A 20,531-nucleotide genomic window follows, 5' to 3' on the forward strand; every position below is an offset into this window, starting at 1 on the left:
AATGAAAAAGAGATGAGGTGTGAATGAGAAACAATGTTGGGAGAAGACAGCAGATTCAGACAGTGTCTTCCCAGGAAAGAGGAACTGCTCAAGGATGAGCAGTCCATATCAATTTCTTGAAGGTCAGACAGCTGAGAGTTTAACAGGCTGTATTTTCCAGAATAAGAGAAAAATCAGTCCCCAGGCTACTGCTTTGCCAAGATCCTCCCATAATCACACCCAAGGTCCAAGAGCCTGGAGCCCTGAGCCCTTGGGCCACGCTCTGGGGAGATGATGGATGGAGAAACCTCATCTATGGCACAGTCCACGGAGGCAGCGAGGAGTGCAGGGTGGGCACCACCCCCGGGCACTCAGGGCAAGGCAGGCACATCGGGGGGCTGTGGTGTCCCCGCAGGCGGTGACAGCAGCAGCAGCCAGGGCAGCAGTGACGCTCCGCGGCGGCCACACGCGGCACTGTCACAGCACACGCAGCCCGGGCGTGGGACGGGCACAGAAAGGACACACGGGGGCGGGCAGGGGAGAGCCAGAGCCCCCAGAGCCACCCCCGGCACGGGCGCGGCTCCCCAGTGAGCCGGGACAGGACACAGCCCCCGGGACGGGCAGGGAGGCAGGGAGAAGGCAGCAGCTGGGCTGGGTATGAGCCCTTCGCCTGCAGCCTCCGAGCACGGCTCTTCACTTACTGGAATAACGCACAGGATCACACTCTTTATAAGAAGTGTGATGAGGTAATTGCTAAAATACAGCCAGGAGTTTTTGCTGGTCTTTTCAGGCTCAGCAGCTTATGTCACTCAGTGTTACATAAGACAGGGTTAGTAAGACCCCTCTCTCCCACAACCAAGTTTAACAAATTTCAAGATACCTTTTTTTTCCTCTTTGCTTTTTCCTCCTTCAGGCAAAAAGTAAACACTTTCTCTCACCTCCTACAGGAAAATCAATTGCTACAGCCAAAATGTAGGTGAGTTCACATTAACTGCTTCTTTGCTTGTACCTAACGAGTAAAACCACAGATGTTAACTCCTGCGAGGCAACTTCTTGCTCAAAGTTACTGACCAGACACCATTTCAATGCAGAGCTGCTCCTCTCGGAAGACATTGAGATGAGGGACCCATGCTCAAGCCAGACACCCAGCAAGCAGCTAAGAAAGCAGAGAGAAAAGAACAACGTTTGGAGGAAGTCTGATAGCAAAGAGCTTCCCTCACACAGGAGTAACTTCCCTTCCAATCACTTCAACAGAGGAGAACACCCAAGTTGAGTAAGTTTGAACTTTATTTACAAACAGCTGAATTCTAATCTGCAGAGTCCTGGGGCAGCATCGAGCTTCTGCAGCATCCAGGGAAACTCCAGAACACTGACGTCACTTGACATCACACTTGACATCCTTATATGTCAAGACACATTAAGATAAGACGTGTAATTCACCAATGGATCAAGTCTGAGAAACTAGTAACCTAAATTCTTCCTGAATGCTCTTCTCAAAACCCTGAACATTCTTCTTAAAACCCTAAGAGTGAGGAAGAAAATAAAATAAAATTTATAAAGAGCAATTAGAAGATTAACCACAAAGCAAGAGCAAAATAAAATGATCTGTGTAAAGGTATACCCATAGCTAGGTTAGTTTAGTTTGAGAATAGCTGCATAAGTGCATGTGCTGACATAGAGCCTATGGGAAAATCATCCCTTAGTCTTGGAACACTCATGTGGGAGAATTTAAAAGCATGGGAATATTACAGGACTGTAGTCTACTACAATACACTTCCCATACTCCTTTTGCTGTTTATCTTATCACCTACTTCAGGTTTAGTTCCTCCAGATTCATGATGGATTTGTATTTACACAGGTGCTGAAGCTGTATACCTACTGTAACTGGTACACAGAAGTGACAATGCTTGAGTGCCACTGGTTTGGAACAGGTCACAAAAAGGAGGCAGTCATTTGATAAACCCAAGGTGTAGTTCTGCTAAAAGCTACTTAAGTAATAGGGGTACTGTTTCTTAATTTTAACCTGAATCAAAGCTTTGCAGTCTAAGTTTTGGGGGTTTTGGAGGGTAGAAGGAAGAACAAGGCCTAAAACCCACTAAGGTCAATTTCTAAGGGATAAATTGCACTTGAAACAAGCTGGAAACCAGAGAACAAGGGAAAAACAAACAAACAAGTAGATTGTGATAAATGTAGCCATGCCTTCCCCAAGGGTTTGGGATACTGGCAGCAGAGGGAATGCTAAGGAGTTATGACAAGATAGATATCATCTCCTATTTCCTTACAGTCCTTCACTCTCCTCACTGAGGTGGATACTTAAGATGTTTAGAGCTCAGATTTGCTCTTTAAGACAAGCAACTCATTTTAAAACAATTCAGGGATATCTTTGTCCACATACCAAATTGGGACTTCGGGTGAGTCATGCAGTTTGCACAAACGGCAAAATGCAGAGGGCACTAAATCAAACCCCAGATCTAGCAGAAGCAGGAAAGCACAGCAGTGCTCCTGGTCTCCTCAGATTTACTCTAGCATGGCAGTTTAGTGGTAGATGTGGCAGTGTTAGGTTTACAGCTGGACTCTAACCTAAAGGTTTTTCCAACCTAAATGATTCTGTGACATTAAAATTCTGTAGAAAGCTTTTTTCTGGCACTGCCTTCCTCCCATCCCTTTAGAGTTGGTTTAGTTGTTTACATTTTTTAAGCAGATCCCATCTGCACTAAAAAAAAAAAGAAAAAAGAAAAAGAGACTAAGGATTTTAAATTTCACTTTGAAGATAGTTTTTTACAGTACATACAAAAATACTCTGGAGAAACAACTTACAAGTTCACTTATGAAACCATTAAATGATAAAGAAATTACAATAGAGAAATAGCATAATACTTGTTTCATATAATTAGAATTTCTCCCCACCCCCCAAAACCCCTAATGCACTCAGCTGGGTAAGCAGTGTTATCAGTTTACAGAACCAGACTTGAGACTAGGACAGGTATTCATGTAAGCATTTAGAACAGCTTTCAGAGCTTATCAGAAACCACTTTCTGCATGCAGCTTGCAGGTGGGCAGTAGTGGCAGGACAGCCTCAGCTGTTGCATGTTTCAGTGCATCTTTGCTGTGTGCTCAGAGTTGGGCTTTACTACCCAGTGACACAAAAAAACCTCTCAAGTCTCATGCTGGAGCAGTCTCGAGACAAAGAAAAGGATCAGATAACAGAGCATGGGACATGTCTGTCTAATCTCCATACCTTGGTAGCATCCTCTGCTGCATTTCCTTCAATACTGAACTCATTTAGGGGCCTCCATGGGAGGCAGCACCTGTGCAGTGCATGGCTGTGCAAGGCAGGGGCAAGCTGCAAGGAAGCTGAGCACCATTGTGAGAGGAGCACAGGAGTGCGTGGTGTGCCAAATGGGAAAATGATTGGAGAGAAGAACAATGCATGCACATCCATTAGGCAAGCACAAAGGAACACAAGCACGCTCGGACACACTCAAAACCAGAATGTGGTTGCAGCAACTAATTAACCCTGGTGGTATTTATGCATTCTGAACCCAAGGCACAGGACAGGTTGGCTTTTGTAGCTGTTTCAGCTGGTGACAATTTAGACTTTTTAAAAACTCCTAAAGGTAACTGTTACAAGCACATGCCAAGAGTAGTTCAGAAGGAAGCAAGCATCCAACAGCAGTATAAAAATCAGACCATGATTTCAGCTGGTCAGTTACAGCAGGGCCACAGTACCCTTGTACCTTTGTTAGTAACTACAACACACATTCAGAATAAGGACTGGTAACAAGTGATTATCCTCTTCACCTGAAGATCAACCACTTACCCATTAAGGGTAAGTTTGATGGATCTTTTAATGATACGAATGCTATTTGTTGGAACAGGAGATGAAGAATCTGGCAGTTCTTTACTGGAAAGCCTCTGTAACACACAAACAGATGCCACAGGAAAAAAAAAAAAAGGAAAAAAGGAATTTTTAATAATTATTGAATTAATTTTAAATTCATTATATCAGAAGTAGCAGCAGATAAACCCTTTCCTAGCTGAATATAACATTCTTTGTGTAACACTGTTTATGTACTAAACCTGTATGGCTCAAACCCATTTTTAGAGAAGCCTTTTTTTTTAAGCACACCACTTATTAATTACCACCATATCCAGAGGAAGAACATTTTCCCCTCTGCACAATTCTCTTCTTGAATGAACTGAGACCAGTATATCCCTGATGGAGGGAGGAAATTAGCTGGGAGTTGTTCAACAGCACAGTAAAGGAAGATTTTTCTCAGATCCATGGATCAAGAAAACAGAGTCTCTACTGTCTGGACCACTTCCAGCCTCACAGCCCTCAATTTCACAACATTCTACATGACACAGAGCAGTTAGTCACCTACAGACTTCAAAGCTTCCAAGTCTCATCACAGAAATCAGTATACAAGTACTGATAACAGTACAAGAAAACCAAACCAGGACACAAACTCAAGTGTCTGAGGGTATGGAAATGTGGTTTGGCAAGTTCAAAACTTGGAAACTTCAGCTTTTGTGAAGGTCATTGCTCAGTTATTCAATTTGTTGGAAGCACAAAAGGCAAAACCCTACTAATCCTCAAACCACCAAGTATAATGGTACCTAAATCTTTGTACATGTAATGAAAACTGGCTCTGCTTTACCTATGAATACAAATGCACAATAAATACCTGTGATCTTGATGTGATCACTGGAATCTGCATGGATTTTCCATCAAGGACACCCTAAAAAAGCCAGAAGGGATTTGTTAGGCAGTATTGCCAGGTTCCTGACTGAGAGGCAGCAAGCTCTGGCAGTGAGGATACCTTAAAATCACACATGCATTATCAACCTCCACCCCATGGGGCGTGGGTTTAGGTATCCTGAAGCCCTAAAACCACACAGACAGTGGTTCAGGTATTTCAGCCCTCACCAACAAGATCTCATCTTTATTTGAGGGTGTGCCCTCAAGAGTTTATGCCTCAGTAACAAGCACCATGAATAGCAAAGCTCTCTATCTTCCCTCTGAGAGGGAAAGGATTTAGTCTTTACAGCAGTTTTAATTTACATCAGTGAATCAAATAGTTTTGAAAAGAAAATTCAGTATTATTTCAAACATGGAAATGAATTAGAGACTACCAAATCAACTAACAGTAACATTTAAAAGCTAGGTCATACAAATGTAATATTTGGGCAGAGAGGACTGAAATAAGCTAAACTAAAAAGTGTATTTTTGTTTCCATCAGGAAGTATGCAGAGAATTTATGTGAGGCAGTCTAATAACTAAACTATTGAGCTTTTCAGTTAGTCCACTGAATAAAATCACTTAAAAATTACATTTTTTGTAGCTCTCTTCCTCCCATCTTGAGGGTATCCACTTTCTGTGAAATCCGAGTCCCACACGTTTAGCTGGAGGAACAAAATACACAGACTCAAAATAATTGCTGGGCTAAAATTCTCTTATTTGGGTACAGCTTCCAGTCAACACATTAAATGTATTAGGGGCCATTCTAAAAAGAGTATTTACACAAGTCCACCATTACCCCACAGGAATTTCAAGCCTCTGAAAATGCCCTGCTAACCAAGCCTTGAAATCTGTACTTGCAATATTCAGCACTAGATTAAGTTCTACAAGATGATTCTTTACAAGTGTCAAAACTGAGGGTTCTTTCTCTGGTTGTTCTTTGCTTGTGCCTCAAATCAGAGCTCAAGCTCCAAGAACAGCTACTTAAGGACATTTACACATAGGAATAAAACAAATTAAGTACTGATCTAGAAGTTCACAAACCAAGACCTAACAAGAAACTCCACACTATCATTTCTGAAGTAATGACATATCGAGGAGGCTGCTGATTTCTAAAGCAGCACAACTATCAACAGGCACTCAAAAAGCATCTGCCAGAAACAGATTAGCTCATACTTTTACAGTCATAAGATTCATATCTTCTTTGTTTGGACATAGTTTTTTTTTTTGCATTAAGCACTGCTTCCAGATGAGACAGTTCATTCAGCAATTGGTCACTGCAGTAAACACAGCAGTATTTAGGTAACTTGGCACCTGATGAGAAGCAGCCATTAAGTGCCAGATCTTGAAAATATGTTAACAGTTACACACCATATTCATTACAATTACATTCCAGTCCAACTAGAATGTAAATTTAGATTCCCAAATCCTTTGGGGATGTATAAATGCATTCATTTTCAGTTATTTAACTTGTTCTACATCAGTAATCAATACTGCTTTCAACCCTCCTTGGACTAGCCCCCCCTTCTTGCCTTTTCTCCATCTATGGCTTTTTGGGGGCACTCTCCTGCTGTTGGTGGACGAGATACTTTAGAGCTTGGTGAATAATGCTGCTTAGGTGAAGCACTCCTAGGATCCGTGATTAGAGTCCCACTTAATTTATGCTGCTCTTGCACAAAACACCTTCTGAGTTGACAAACCGTGTCATATCCTGGAATGGTGCAACCAGTGGGAGGTCCCGGTGATCTTAGTGCAACTGTAGCCTCCATTTCTGCAGGAGACACCTGGCTTTTAGAGTTTGGCCACCAAATTAAAAACTACATTCCACCTACCACTTCAAATACATACTTGGGTCAGTCACAGGAATGCAAAGTCCCTTAGACGTGGATGGCTCAGCTACACTGTTGGCACCACTACAACTCTGACATTCAACATTTCTATAAAAGTCAAACACTTGAGTTATAAAATGCTAGTTTGTGAGATACTGTATATGTCATTTCCAGAAAGTGCATGCAAGACAAACACCGACCTCCTTAGCCCCTTGTCAGAGCTCTATTAAACAACACAACCTCCCAGGCAATGTAGCACCAGACCATCATTTTGCTGGATTTCAGACTGCAGATTTAAACTCAAGCATTTTCTTTACTGAGTCTTTATGTGCTGATATATTTTCCCAGATTAGTCCACCCAGCTTACTGTGCTGCTTTGAACCACTGTTCTGTTGTACCCAGATGTCCACACAATTTTTTGTGGTTTGTTTTTTTTTCTCCATGTGACTCCTACAGTACCAAACTTTCTGAACAGAGCAGGTATCACACATTTGGTAGGATTGGGCAATTACTCTCAAGATTACGTATCCTTCCTGTGCTTAGGGATAAACAGACTTCCCAGGGAGTGACAGACTTTTACTGCCTGAGCTCTCATACCACTCCACTAAGTCAGCAGCAGCTCTGGTGTTTCTGACACCAAAATCAGTATGTCATTAGAACTTAATCTGTTTGGCATGAGCAGTACTTTTCGTTAGAAAGAACACTCACTTGCACATAAAATACTCCAGCTTCAAGCTACCCACTAACCTGTGAAGATTTACATTCAAAACTAAATGTCCCTGGTGTCAAGTTCTCCATTCCTACATGTTCATGGATATTATTTAGATTTTTTTCAAGGATTCCTTTAACCTGGTCTCCTACCACATGCCCAAAGGAGATTCCAGCTTTGTTCCTGAAGCTCTTAGAGCCCTCCAAATGCTTATGATCCACACAGATCCAAACTAGAAATCCTAGACTCATTTACAGTGAGTCAGTTAAAAGCAGCTTCTCCACAGTTCCAAGGTTATGGCACTAACCTTTCTGTCTCTGCTGTAGAGATGTCCAACTTAGATATCTTATTTAACGAAGAGGAATTAGAGGGTGTTCTGGAATCTCTGTCTTTGGAACCATCCGAACAGCTTTCACCTAAAGAAGACCTTTTGCACTGAAGTCCACTATTATTTTGACTAATATCTGACACCCTTTGCTGAAACGACAGTTAAAAAATAAAGTCTTCAAGTAATCATTAAAGCTTTTATTAAAAATTACCAGAAGCGCTGGATTTTTATTATACCTTCTTTCTTTTCTGTAAGGTTCCTGCTGGCAAAAAATAATGGAGTTGCTTTCTCTTCACATAAGTTGCCTCAATCTTCATACCTTCCTTTAGGATGTTGAGGGCACTGGCCTGCCTGTAAACTGACATCAAAAACAGCATTGGAGCTTAGTGGGGATGTTTGCATTAGTGCTGGTCAGTTATATTTGGTTTCTTTAGAAACATGTCTGCCCAGCCCAAATGAAGAGTTCCCATATTAATTTAACACAAAACACTGCCCCAAGCACTCCCATCATCACAAAAAGGTGACTGTGACCTGTGATGCCCATTTCACACTCACTACAGCCCAGCCACAACAGCTGTTTGAGTTAAAATTTGCATTTATAAATTCTATCTGTCCAAAGAAGCCAGACTGGGTTTTAGGGACATCTGACTTAACAAACTCACTACAATTTAAACAGGTTTTTCTCCACTGCCTGCAAACAGCCTTTTATGCCACTGGCAAAGGCTATAGCAGCACAACAGTTATTACAGAGTTAAGTCACATTTAGATAAGCTTATCTAACTGGCCTATCACTGGAGCATAACTGGAAAGTCAGCTTACTGACACACAGAGTGGGAATCAAAGCAAGGATATGCAACCCAAAGGCTTTCCACAGGAGACCAGAAGTGAAGTAAAAGCACAGAGATGAGCCCACACACCAGTATGGACAGTTCCTTCAAATGAAATTCAATAGTTCGTATGTAAAAGGGAAATAAAGTTCACTGAACAAAAGCCCTCCAAACTGAGCCTTCTATTCTTGAGCTCCTCAACTTGAAATTAATCTTTGCCCTCTGAAATTATTCTCTCAAAGTCAAGGCACACAGTAACAACTCTCTAGCAGAGAACTACTGGTCCTCCCCACACATTCCAAAGGGTTTGCCACCTCTCAAGGAACAGCTTTTCTGTTCAATTCTCTCTGGATTCACACCCCACACCCAGCACATACCACAGGCTGTGAGAGCACACAGCCACACTAACAATGTTTGTGCACAGAGGATTTACCATTAGTTCTGGCCTCACAGCAGCACATAAATCTCATTAACATACTTCACATTTGCCACTGAAATGTAGTGCCACTGGATGTAACTGGATGTGCAAGTACAGATAGCAGTGCATGTCTGAGGAAATCACCCTGCCTGGCTTGTAACTCAGATGAGAGTTCTGATGCATTTTTCTGTGCTTTTCTCATATCCCAAGCACGAGCTATGAAGGAGGTTGGGTTTTACTGCTTTTACTCATGTCATCTGAGCAAAACAACACAGAAGTCCTGCTGGTGCTATGGATAAACTCCAACAAACATTTACAGGGTTTCACTGTTTAGAACTCTTCGTCCAAACACATTCATCACTCCGAAGAATAGCCTAATTTCCTTATTATTCTAGCATTATCTAACAACACCTGCAATATTAATTTATTTCTACATCTATCAAAAGTAGTATCAGACTTTGGACACGAAAATTTACATGCATGTAATTACTATGTGACAACCCAATGACTTCCACAGTTCTGGGATCACATTATACACAAACTGTCTTGGAAAAATACCATCAATAGGCATCAACAACTCTTTTCAGAGCTTGACACAGTCACTTCCCACTTCCAAAGTGGGACTACTGTTTGACAAGTATAGCTACCCCAGCAAATGGGCATCCCTGGGCTTCACAGCTGACTGTCCCCTACAAGAAACGCACTTTTGTGAGGACTTATTTCACTTATGGTACACAGTGCATGACTGTAACACACTTTTGTTTTAGGATGGCCTTACTGTGACAAATGTCAACACAATGTGTTTTTGAAGCTAATCTTTTATATGTTGCTATCTAATAACAAAAGGAAGTACTTGGTGAAGCAACTTCCACTGGAACAAAAAGAATGACACTCTACAAGTCTAGAGCAAAAAGAGAGCCTTACCTGTGTCTGTGAATGACTGTATCCCATGTGTTAGATCAACGTTAGTCTTTACTGCACTTTCTGCTTTCTTAAACACAAGCCCAAGAAACCACATTGATACAAATCCACTCCTAAAAAGAGACAGATTCAAAACCTGAGTTGGGCACTGATAGCAGCCACTTGGACTCTGGTACATTTTATTTGTTCATTTTACAGCCAACCCAGACTTAATGTCTCAGAGCACTTCTCCCTGAAGTGCTCCCTTCTTTAAAAAGATTTTATGTGTTCAGGGCCCTGCCAGAGACACACTGAGCCTCTATCATCAATGAACTGAGGAAAATGAAGATACAATTTGGCCAATGTGTACTTCAGAAAAGCAAAAAAACTCACTGTTTATAGAGAACTTCATTGCCAGGGAAAGACTGTGGCTGCACGTGTGCAATAGTTATAAATTCATTCCTTTCCAAGTTTCCAACCAGCACACGGATTTTAGACTCCACCAGGCCAATCCTAATAAAAACAAGAGGTATTTTATTAATTTTTAACTGTATCCAGCTCATCAGTTAGATGCCTTTTTGTAACACAGTGTTAACCAATCAACAAGGACCAAGTTTCATACAGCAGACACTAGATCTTGAGATCACATACACACACTGTAATTTGAGACGTTCCCAGTGACATTTGTGCTTTTGTTTCTAAAGACAGAGACGAGTAAGTTTTACATGTACTCTGCACAGTTCAGATACAACACTCCCACCTGTAACCTATGATGAAAATAACAAGGAGCAGATCCCAGCACCTCTGGGGTGCAGCAAAACTCCTTTTTTTCAAGGAGAACAGTGGTTTTGGAAAGGCTCAAGCACAGCTGTTCAGTTACACCCTAGTAAAGATGCAATTCTTCTTGCAGAAAATCAGTGAAAATGTAAAAATAGTTATTTTAAAAAACAAATCATCTAGTCAACACTCCCCTCAGAAACTTCCCTAAGAGATGAATCATGACCACAAGGGCTTTAATTTCAATAAAGTACTGGCATTTCAGCCTTCTGCCTAAAACTCTGTTAACTCTAAAAGCAGTCACAAATCTGTATGTTCTTCAAAAACATCTTATGTTGATGAATAACAGACATATTATCTATTTCCAAATCCACTCAAGAATTGGTGAACTAAACTTTTCCTTATAATAGACTGAAGCAAATTTATCTTCTGCTTATCATTTTCCCACACTGCAAAACTGGAAAATTTGCCTCTATTTCTGTCACTGACAAAAGCAAACCCTCAGCTCTTACCACAGGCAGAATTTCCCTTGTCTTTATTGTGAGGTACAATAAGCTTTGCTCCCTCAAGAATATTTCACATTAAAAGTTATTTGGCCCTCTGCCCATACACCTTGTAGTATACAACTGTGACTGATACCAAGCTGCAGCTGATAAGACTTTTAGGTGAATATTTTAGAAAGTTCAGATAAAAGGTATTACTTATTAAAACTATATTTAAACATTAAGCTATCTTTTAGAGATGGCACAAGAATTATTTGACTTAAGGCACAAAGCAAACTTTGAAATAAAAGTAAGTGACCCCAGAATGGATGTCTGCCACAGACAGGTGTTTTGCTTCCTTACTTGAGCAAAGCAAGCAAAGAACTAACTTCTTAACAAAGAAATCCACTGGAAAATGAATAAACACACATTACAGTGCCTTAATTCCTCACCATTTCCCCTTATTTCAAAATTCACAGTGACTCGGCACATTCACATGGGTTAAACAAGTAATTATTAGCAAATCTCCTTTCTTTGAAGAAAAGCAGGTCTGGAACAGGCTGACTACACACCAGTGCAATCTAGTCCTTAAATATTACAGTAAAACTCTTTATGAAAACAAGTGTAAGGCTCTAGAACAGTGGTCTTCAAAGCAGGGAGGGAAAGGGGTGCACTCCATGCCTAGCTGCATAGTTACTGACTTTATTTGTTAATACAATTAACAAAAATATGGTGCAACATGGAATTGAGTTTCAGTTTTGCACTGGAGCCACATTTAAAGCAGCACTTACCAGTTCAGGTGATGCTCTTCTGTAAAGGCACTGGCAGTCAGCACAATGTAATGTCTAGAAGAAGAAAGGCAAATGAGTACACTAGCTCAAGATTTTATTCTACATTCTAAACATCAGATTTTTCTTCTTGGTAGGAAAAATGCTGTGAGTGGCATAAGACAGCTTTTCCCATCTTCCCTATGCTTATACATACCAAAACTTATATGATTACTTCCAGTTTCTTTAAAAAGCCCTGAACTGAAAAACATCAATCCAATTTTCTATTTAGACCCCAAGTTAAAACTCATCATGCTAACCACTAAGCAAATAACTTCAAGCTCAGACAACAGATTTCATACATACTTGTACTTCTGAAAGAAGTTCAGCGGTTCAAAGAGCTTTGACCAGTCTGATTTTCCTTTGAGAATCTCATCTGTAACTTCAAGACCTACAAATAGGGTTGAAAATCTCATCACTATTTTTTTAAATCTCTTTAAAAATCTCTTTTAAAATCTTATGACTTTTTAAAAAGTTTAGAAGATTGTAACAGTAACAGAAAAAAAAAAAAAAAGTAGGAATTCCCCTGACAAAATGCAGATCCCACAACAGCTTACTGGAAAACATATTGCCTGCAATGGGCATATTTCCCAGAGAAATCTTAAACCTAGAGCACCTCACTGAACAAAACCAGTTCAGATGGCATGGTTTCACAGAGCCAGGATGAGACTGTGACAAGCACAGATTGTACTTTACCACGCTGGAACTCCTCCACCATGACTGCCCGTGTTGACACAGACACGTTGTAGGTGGAGTTCTGCTGTGGGTAGGCTGGGGTGATGATGGGCATCACGTGGTACCGGTCTGATGGGTTCACCTGCGAGGTTACAACAGCTCTGCTCAGCACCAGCCAGGGCAAAACAAACTTTAATGCCTCTGATTGCAATGGTACCTACCCTGGGGTCCCAGACTGGTAAATTAAGAAAGCTCTCTTCCAGTCGTTTCAGCAATACTGGCTTTGGCCAATCCCTGTAGAAGAAAAAAATAGTGAAGTGTCCATTTTAAGCTCTGCTCTGCATGGGATGCTGTCAATGCACATCTTGATATAAATAATTACAAGCGTTACTTCTTTATGCAAATTAAAATAATCAGCTTTTACCATTTTGAAAAAATCAAGAAGAACTTGTTAACGAGAGTAGAGGCCAAAGCATTTGGGTAGAGTTGACATATTCTTGCTACCAGCATGGCCCAGGAGACTCCACCAAGAAATCCCATGATGTTGGAGTAAACACCACGTCCTGGAAGGGACACCACACAGTTAGTCTGAGGTCTTTCAAACTTGCAGCACCAGCTGCACAATCTATAGAATACTTAATACATTTCAGCCTCCATGTCATTTATCTTTGCAGTGCAGCAAGGCCAAATTGCTGGTCCTTACAGTGATGAGAAAAAGAATCAGCACAACACCATGTCCCAAAATATTGCTACTGTGGAACTTGCTTGTGCTGCTACACTTCAATTCCCCTTAAGGTTCTGCCATTCTTCTAGTACTTGCTCTAGCCACGTGGGTAAGTGGGACATTCTTATTCCTTCTACACTTAATTGGGAATTTTTATCATTTGTAGTCAGGTTCCTGATAAGCAATGCAGCAGTGTCTCATAAGCACTCCCCTCTTCGCTGAACTCCATCTCCAGTAAAAAACCACATGGACAGACCATGAACCTAAACTGAAAGGCTTTTAATACAACTGCTGTCATTTACACAGCAATCCAAAGCTGAGGTACATCCAACAGTGAGCATGAGGTGCCTCTGAAGGGTTTAAAGGTCACCAAGCACTCTGGCACTCACGTTTTGCCCACAGTTTAACTGCACGGAGCGTGAGGCGGAAGTTCTCCAGGTTGGGCACCAGGCGCAGAATTTCATCTGTGACCCTGCTGCCTGCGGGACAAAAGGGGAAGCACACGAGTTCCCAGCAACAGGCACAGCTCAGGAGCTCCTACACTGGATCAACAGCTCGTGGTTCAAGTCTAGGAGAACAGGTCTGGAGTACTTGCTTTGTATTAAATTATCGACTGCACACAACCTTCAGCATCACTTTAGGTAACCGGTGCCCTCAGCAGCTTTGTTTAGACTACAACTAAAAAATTTTAAATAAAGCCTCCCCACAGGATGTTTTGGTCATAAACTACAACCCAGGAAGCTCCACCTCAGCATAAAGAAGAACTTTACATCACAGGGTGGCAGAGCACTGGAATGGGTTGCCATGGGAGGCTGTGAACTGTCCCTGTCTGGAGGGATTCAAAACTCACCTGGGCACACTCCTGGGTCAGCTGCTCCAGGTGACCGTGCCGGAGCTGGGGGGTTGGACTGGATGATCTCCAGAGGGCCCTTCCAATCCTAAATATTCTGTGATTCCAGAAGCTAAGTTTCTTTTGACAGCCAACAACCATTAAACCAATTGGAGCTAAACATTGAGCAAGTCAGACTTCAGGTGTTTTAATTACTTTTTTTTTTTATGAACAACATTGTTTATCCTTCATACATTTTTATCAAGTGCCCTACTTAGTCATCTGAATTTCTGGGGCAAGCTGGAGCACCTGCTCACAAACCAATCAAACAAACATGAGACACAAGTCTATGTAAACACACAACTCCTTGAAATACCTAAATTTAGGCTCACTGGTCACCTCCTCAGAACTCAAGTACACTGGAGATCAGTTTCTGCATCCTGTACAGAATGTGGGTTGTGCAATGTGCATTGTGTGCCAATTTAAATGTCCCTACAAGGGTGTGCAGAACGTGCTCACCATTCAGGCTCCGGATGCATCTTATATCCAGGCTCTTGAGGCACGAGTCATCCCTGAGATCGAGATCATCAGACACCGTGGGCAGAGAGAGCTTTGCAAACACGAGGTCAATCTTCAAGAGAAAAAGGGTCAAACATGACTTAGAATGCAGCACTGCTTGCAAACAGGACACCAGGGAGGGACACTTGGTCATTCACGTGGTTAACGTTTGTATTTACAATTAGGGGACCACAGATAAACATTTGTTTGCCAGAAAACAAGAAAACCTCTCCAAGTTCCCTATTTGTTTACAAAACCACCTCTTTTTTTTAAGCTCAGGAAAGGAAGAGGTTTTTTGTTTGGTTTTTTTTTTTTGGAAAGATTACTCTAAACTTAGAACTCCTACTAAAAGGAAATTTTTAATTACCCATAAAATTTAGACAAATTAAAACCACCTCAACTATACTTCAACAAATGAGAAAGCATTTCCTTTATGCTGTAAGGCCTTAAGCATCTGGTTTTTAGTATAACCTGGGGCAAGCAAATGATTCCGTGAATGTCTGTAGCAGACAAAGGCCACAAAGAGGTCCTTGAGTGTCTTCATGATAGTAATTACCAAGCAGTAACTTGCTTAGGTGTTACAGCAAGTGGGTATTTATTCTCCACAGGAAATGTATTCCAGACAGAAGGATTCCTGCAGCTGACAAACAGAGGCAGGAGTCCAGTGAGTAGTTTCACTTTTCATTTCCCATGTTGTTTGTCTCACAGGGACTTTATTTTTGATTTTCAGCAGAACACCAGGAGATTTGTGCAGGGAAGCACAACAGAAACACCCCCTGCAGAAAGGGAGCTCTTGTCAGAGCCCAGGGAGTCAGCAAGGACACTGCCTCTCCTCCCACTCTGCACATCCTTGGGAGATAAATGCCACCCAAGCACGCTACCCTGGCCTGCAGCACGGGTGTAAAAAGAGATGGCACTCATGTTCCCACGCTTGCCAGGGGATTATTTTCCTAGAAGATCCCATTTTGCTTCTTCTGGGATAGGTTGTGGTCTGGTTGTTTAATTACAGCTCCCTAAATGTGCTGCAATGTACTGATAAACTTATACAACAGCAGGATCATAAAATCCTGAAAAAGTTATCCCCTTCTAAAGCAGGAAAAACAAATCTCACTTAAAGGTGAAAAAAGCCCAAATAAAAATTAAAATTCTTACCTCAATGCCATCAAACTCAAATTTGATAACAGGTACATATGCATCCTCAATGGCCTGTGAAGGAGAGGATATCTCTAATAAGATATCCTTTTGCTACTTTAAAGTTTTTCCTACATTGTGATAAAACACAGGATTTACACTGAACTACTCAGTACAAAGACTAAGTTCCTTCCAAACACAAAAAATGCTAATAACTCTCAGGTGGGACAGCACTGTTAGGGTACCAACACTACATTTTAATAAAAGATTTTATTTAGGCAAGAGATTGAGAGGCTGATTGTGTGCTGTAACAAACAGTGCACAACAAGCCATCAGTATCAGTGGCTGCAAGCCCTTCCTACACCCAAGGTGAAAACACAGCTTCCAGGGACAGCCTTGCTTTTTGACTCATTCCCAAAACACAGGGAGGGGAGAGGCACCACAAAAACTCTTTTGTGATGTGCTCACTGGGGAAAGGAGCTAAGAGCTGGACAGCAACATTTTCATGCTGCACAAACCAGTACATTGGAGGGTACTCAAAATTGATCTAATTTTGGCTTCTAAGATGTTCACTACCAATGCAAGTCTTTAACATGAATATTTTTACTGCAAAATTTACACAATCTATCAAGCAGAGAGTTTACTCACTCTCAAGTTTTTTACTTCCTCTTGATTCTTCAGCTTTTCAAAGAATGACTGAAAAAAATCTGATCTTTCCACGTGACTCGGAGCAACACAGAGGGCATCGATGTCTGAACCTGCAGGGAGATCCCATTGCTCCTGTTACTGCTGGAAGTCACCCTCCAACACCAGAGCTATGACCAGCTCTGAAAGTACTACCTTTGGTGTGTACTCCAAGTCTGTAGGAGCCAAATGTAAATATTTTGCCACCAACTTGTTCTGTTATTGAAGGGGGAAGGTTCTGTGGGTAGAAGAGAAAGTTTAAGATGCACATTATCCTCTGAGCATGTAAGTTATTTAGAAAAACTCTAACAGCCTGCATAAGCAATGTCTTCTCACTCCCTTACGTTTTAGTTTACTAGGTTTTGATTCTGTTTTTCTGAAATAAGTTGAGCTTGCAACTCCAAAAAAAGATTACAGGTGATGTAGCAGTACTTCTATAAATTTATACAAATTAAGACCTATTATTAGACCTCCCTGCAGCAGAGACACATAAATTAACACAACCTAGGAGCCATTCAAAGGTCATGTCTAGAATCATCATTTCAAGCTAGACTGAGTGCTGTAGGCTGTCTGGGCCAAGATTAGTGCCAATTTCAGCATCTTTCCCATCCACATCGCCTTGTTTTACTTTGTTAACAGCTACGAGTCACCTGATTGAGCCAGTGCAGGAATTTATTCAGTTCCCCAAAGACTGTGAGCTCTTGATCTTGAAATATCTTTTACAACTTATCTCAGTGGCAGTTAGTACAGCTCTACTTGATATTAAGAAGTTAAAAGCTGAACTTCAGCACAGACCCCAGCAGCCTAGCCTTTAAATCAAAAGGCTTCAGCTGTTTTGACAAAAACAAAAAAAATTCTTACCTTGCTTTCAGCAAGCTCTGAAATCCATTCTCTGACAAAGTTATTCAGTTTTCCAAGAACAGTTGTCCTGTAAAGAAAACTCATGCTAAGTTTGCTTAAAAAAATAAAATTTAAAAAAACCCCAAGAGGTTAACAAATTTTAGCCTTGTTATACCTGTGATAGAGTTCTTCCTGATCCTCAAACACCCCAAATGGCTTCATTGCTTCAATCAGCTTCTGAGTATGGATGTGGTCTTTGTCACTGGGAGGAGCCAAGCTAATTGGAGAGGTAAGTCCATAGTGCCCTTGAGGCTGGTTCTGCTGCCTGGAAGTACTGAGAGAAAACACAGGAATGAGTACATAAAACAAGAAAATCTTATAGGAAAACACCCCTTAGCTTACACGTCACAAATCCATTTCTGCCTTTTCACCCCATTTTGAGAGAAAGGAGGAAAAAATCTTGCTTATCATTTTTAGAACACTTGACTTCACTTAGAAGTCACAACTATTTTAGAAAAAGCACTTATGGATGTAAGAAACCATCCAAGATGCTGCCATCTTAACACAATTTATTTGCATTGCTCCAGCCCATCAGAACTGATCACTGGGAAATGAAAAGGTTTGAAACCCACCAAGGACAACCCTACAAGTTTTGGACATGTCAGTTTTAATTTAAGAATATTCCAAATGGTTTCCTGCTAGCACCAAACAAAACAATTCAACATCTTTTAATTAAACGTTCTTGTTAGGTTTCTGCTGATTCAGGAAGGGCATTATAGTTGATTGTAAAGCATATAGATCTGTTAAACAGAGTTGATGCAATAAATTGGGTGTATTACTATATAAACCCCTTGCTTTAGAAAGGGGGAAATGGAGAAAGAACACCTTATTTTGCATTACCAGCTGAAACCAGGAAAGATTTCAGCTGGTAATGCAAAAGGAAAGGAGCGGGACTGGAGGTAAAAATGGTGCTTAATGCACCTCTACAGAAACACCAGCACCAAAAGGAGAGACACCCCAAAAAGTCTCATCATGCTCATCAGGGTCCTGAGGCTCAAGGGATTAATTGTGCCATTATTTACGCAGGATATTTCCCTCCTTCACACATGTACAGCTTCAAAGATCAGCTGAGTTAGGCAAAACATATTTATACCTATTTAAGGTACCTGACCCCATTCTGGCTGGAACAAGATTAGGAAATATTCAAAGACAAGCTTCACCGCTTGATTTTTAAAAAGACAGGTTATTTCACAGCTCCTTGTTTCTAATTGTTGCCTTTACTCCCTCTCTTAAAGAGATTTCCCTCTCTTTAAGTATCCTTATGCAATGACACACAGAGCTTCTAGTCACATAGGGGTTTTTTCCCCCTTTTCCTCTCTCCAAGCCAGTTTTTCAAACTTTCTTTTCTCTGCTTTCCAAAAAAGCTGGGGAGGCAGGCATTAGGGCTGTAGTGCTATCAACAGGTGTCCCCAGTCAGAAAAGCTGTTTATTTACAAGCCTAACCAGGCCTTGACCTAATTTACCTTGTTTATAGACATTGACAATTTCCACTTCATAAATAAAAATATTCATAATGAATATTTTCCTTCCCATGATATTATTTTCATAACAAATACAGGAGGAAAGCCTGTACTTAATTGCTGTGCATTACAACTAAATTAAAACACCTACAGCAGCAACTGCTTCCACGTTTTATGCATTGCTTGCATTGTACAGCTTGCACAGAACGAGGACAGGATTTAAACTACACCAGCATTTAAGATGTTTCCAAGGTACAAAAAGGCACCACCTGCCTTTCATTGCCTCATTCTGCCTACAGATGATATAACTGGAGACTGACGTAAAGCACAGTATCAATTAGATAAACCTAATACTATTAGCATCAAATATGTTTATTTTTAAATTAAATATTATTCATATAAAATTCCTCCAGTCAACAATAGATATTTTTCAGTTGCTTACACATATCACTGATAGCTTGACCTCACAACTTAAGAGGTGAGGGAAGCAGCACCTGGTAAGCTTCACTGAGTGAAACTGAAGAATTTGTTGCCCCTTTTGGAATAAGAAATAAACGAAGTCCTACTTTGCTCTCTCAAGCATATAAACACAGAATTAGGGATCTTATGGATCCTAACACACATGGCACACCACCCATTCACCCACCAGCCTTCTCTTTAAACCAGAACCCTGCTGCACTTTAATATTTTGCCAAACCTTGCTACAACCTGTGCACCACAGCAAAAACCTCCAGTGTGTATCTGCTCTGGTAAACCACACTTTTACACAAAAAGCCGTCCTAAACGGATTTATTCCGGGTTTTGCCCCTCATTTATAGCTCCCCAAGCCGCAGGGCGTGTCTCCCCACACACCGAGGGTCGGGGGTAAGGCGGCACAGGCCTTCAGCCATCGCTGCGGGGCACAGCGAGCACAGCCCGGCTCCCGAGCCACCAAACCAACAGCAGCACCCAGGGAAAACAAGGAAGGAGGAAAATCCCCACCACCTGGGACCTTCATCGAAGGGAGCCCAACTCCACCCTTCACCGCTGCCGCACCAGCTCATGCTGCGCGGCGCCCGCGGGCGGCTGTGCCGGCTCAGCGCTCCCCGTGCCCGTCCCCGAGGCTCGGGCAGCCACTGCTCGGCTCTCCTGCGCAGGGCTCCGCAGGACGCGCAGCCCCAGAGCAAGGCGCAGCCCCGTTACCGCCGTTCCTCGCCGGCCATTGCCGTTGCTTGGCGACGGCGTCGCCGCCACACGCGGTGAGACCCGGGCGAGGCAGCCCCGCCACCCGCACTCCACCATTTATTTCAACCGGGAATTCCTCCCCTCGTGGGCGAGGGCAGCTCCGGCCGCCCGCGGCCCGCCGGGGCCCCTCGCGGGGCGGCTCCGGCGGGTGTCCCCCCCCGGCCCGGCGCTGTCCCCTCAGGGCAGGGCGGGAAGGCGCCGCCGCCTCACCCGCGCGTCTCCTTCATGGCGCGCGCGCACAGCCCGCGCCGCCGCCCGCGCTTCCCGCCCTTCTGCACCGCCGCCCCCTTCCCGGCGGCCCCCGCGCCGCCCGCCCGCCTGCCCGCACGGCGCCCCCTGGCGGTTGCTGTGCGGTGTGTCCCCTCACGGCGCCCCCGCTGTCCCCTCGGGCTGCAGCCGGGGTCCCTCAGCACTTCTGGGGGACGGTGCTCCTTCCCCGTGGGCGATATTCCTTCCCCGAGGAGGATATTCCTTCCCCGAGGGGGATATTCCTTCCCCGAGGCGCTGACAGACCCGCCGAGCCGGGCTA

At 42.5% G+C, this 20,531-nt stretch overlaps 1 protein-coding gene across 9 annotated transcripts; it reads right to left on the bottom strand.

Annotated features, from left to right (window-relative positions):
• Positions 1–1,248: 1,248 nt before the first annotated feature.
• PAPOLG (poly(A) polymerase gamma) lies at positions 1,249–20,255 on the bottom strand. Of its 9 annotated transcripts, none has more exons than XR_009418044.1 (23): positions 19,961–20,054; positions 17,434–17,592; positions 17,280–17,346; positions 16,575–16,656; positions 16,383–16,492; positions 15,756–15,809; positions 14,565–14,676; positions 13,606–13,695; positions 12,917–13,055; positions 12,714–12,786; positions 12,514–12,634; positions 12,124–12,208; positions 11,782–11,835; positions 10,125–10,244; positions 9,756–9,865; positions 7,823–7,944; positions 7,566–7,735; positions 6,569–6,657; positions 6,253–6,491; positions 5,314–5,385; positions 4,668–4,721; positions 3,218–3,894; positions 1,249–1,501 (listed from the first exon to the last, which is right to left on the bottom strand). XR_009418044.1 is itself a non-coding variant. In XM_059467928.1 (23 exons), the coding sequence occupies exons 1-23, from the start codon at positions 20,227–20,229 to the stop codon at positions 1,441–1,443; spliced, it is 2,295 nt and encodes a 764-aa protein (XP_059323911.1). In that variant the 5' UTR covers positions 20,230–20,255; the 3' UTR covers positions 1,249–1,440. The 9 variants fall into 9 exon arrangements, 8 of the variants coding, with proteins under 8 accessions (XP_059323911.1, XP_059323916.1, XP_059323910.1 ...); XM_059467928.1 differs by lacking the exon at positions 19,961–20,054 and adding an exon at positions 20,213–20,255 and having other exon boundaries at positions 3,800–3,894; XM_059467933.1 differs by having other exon boundaries at positions 3,800–3,894; positions 6,421–6,491.
• Positions 20,256–20,531: the final 276 nt, after the last annotated feature.

This window comes from Ammospiza nelsoni, chromosome 3 (assembly GCF_027579445.1).
Source record: "Ammospiza nelsoni isolate bAmmNel1 chromosome 3, bAmmNel1.pri, whole genome shotgun sequence".
Taxonomy (NCBI): Eukaryota; Metazoa; Chordata; class Aves; order Passeriformes; family Passerellidae; genus Ammospiza; species Ammospiza nelsoni.

Excerpts from the sequence above, each read along its gene's own strand:
- PAPOLG (XM_059467926.1), bottom strand. The coding sequence starts at position 19,821 with ATGAGCTGGTGCGGCAGCGGTGAAGGGTGGAGTTGGGCTCCCTTCGAT. Across the intron at positions 15,810-16,382 it reads AGGAAGTAAAAAACTTGAGA|GCCATTGAGGATGCATATGT; the intron begins GTGAGTAAACTC and ends TCTCCTTCACAG. Across the intron at positions 7,945-9,755 it reads ACAGTCATTCACAGACACAG|TTTACAGGCAGGCCAGTGCC; the intron begins GTAAGGCTCTCT and ends TTTTGATGTCAG.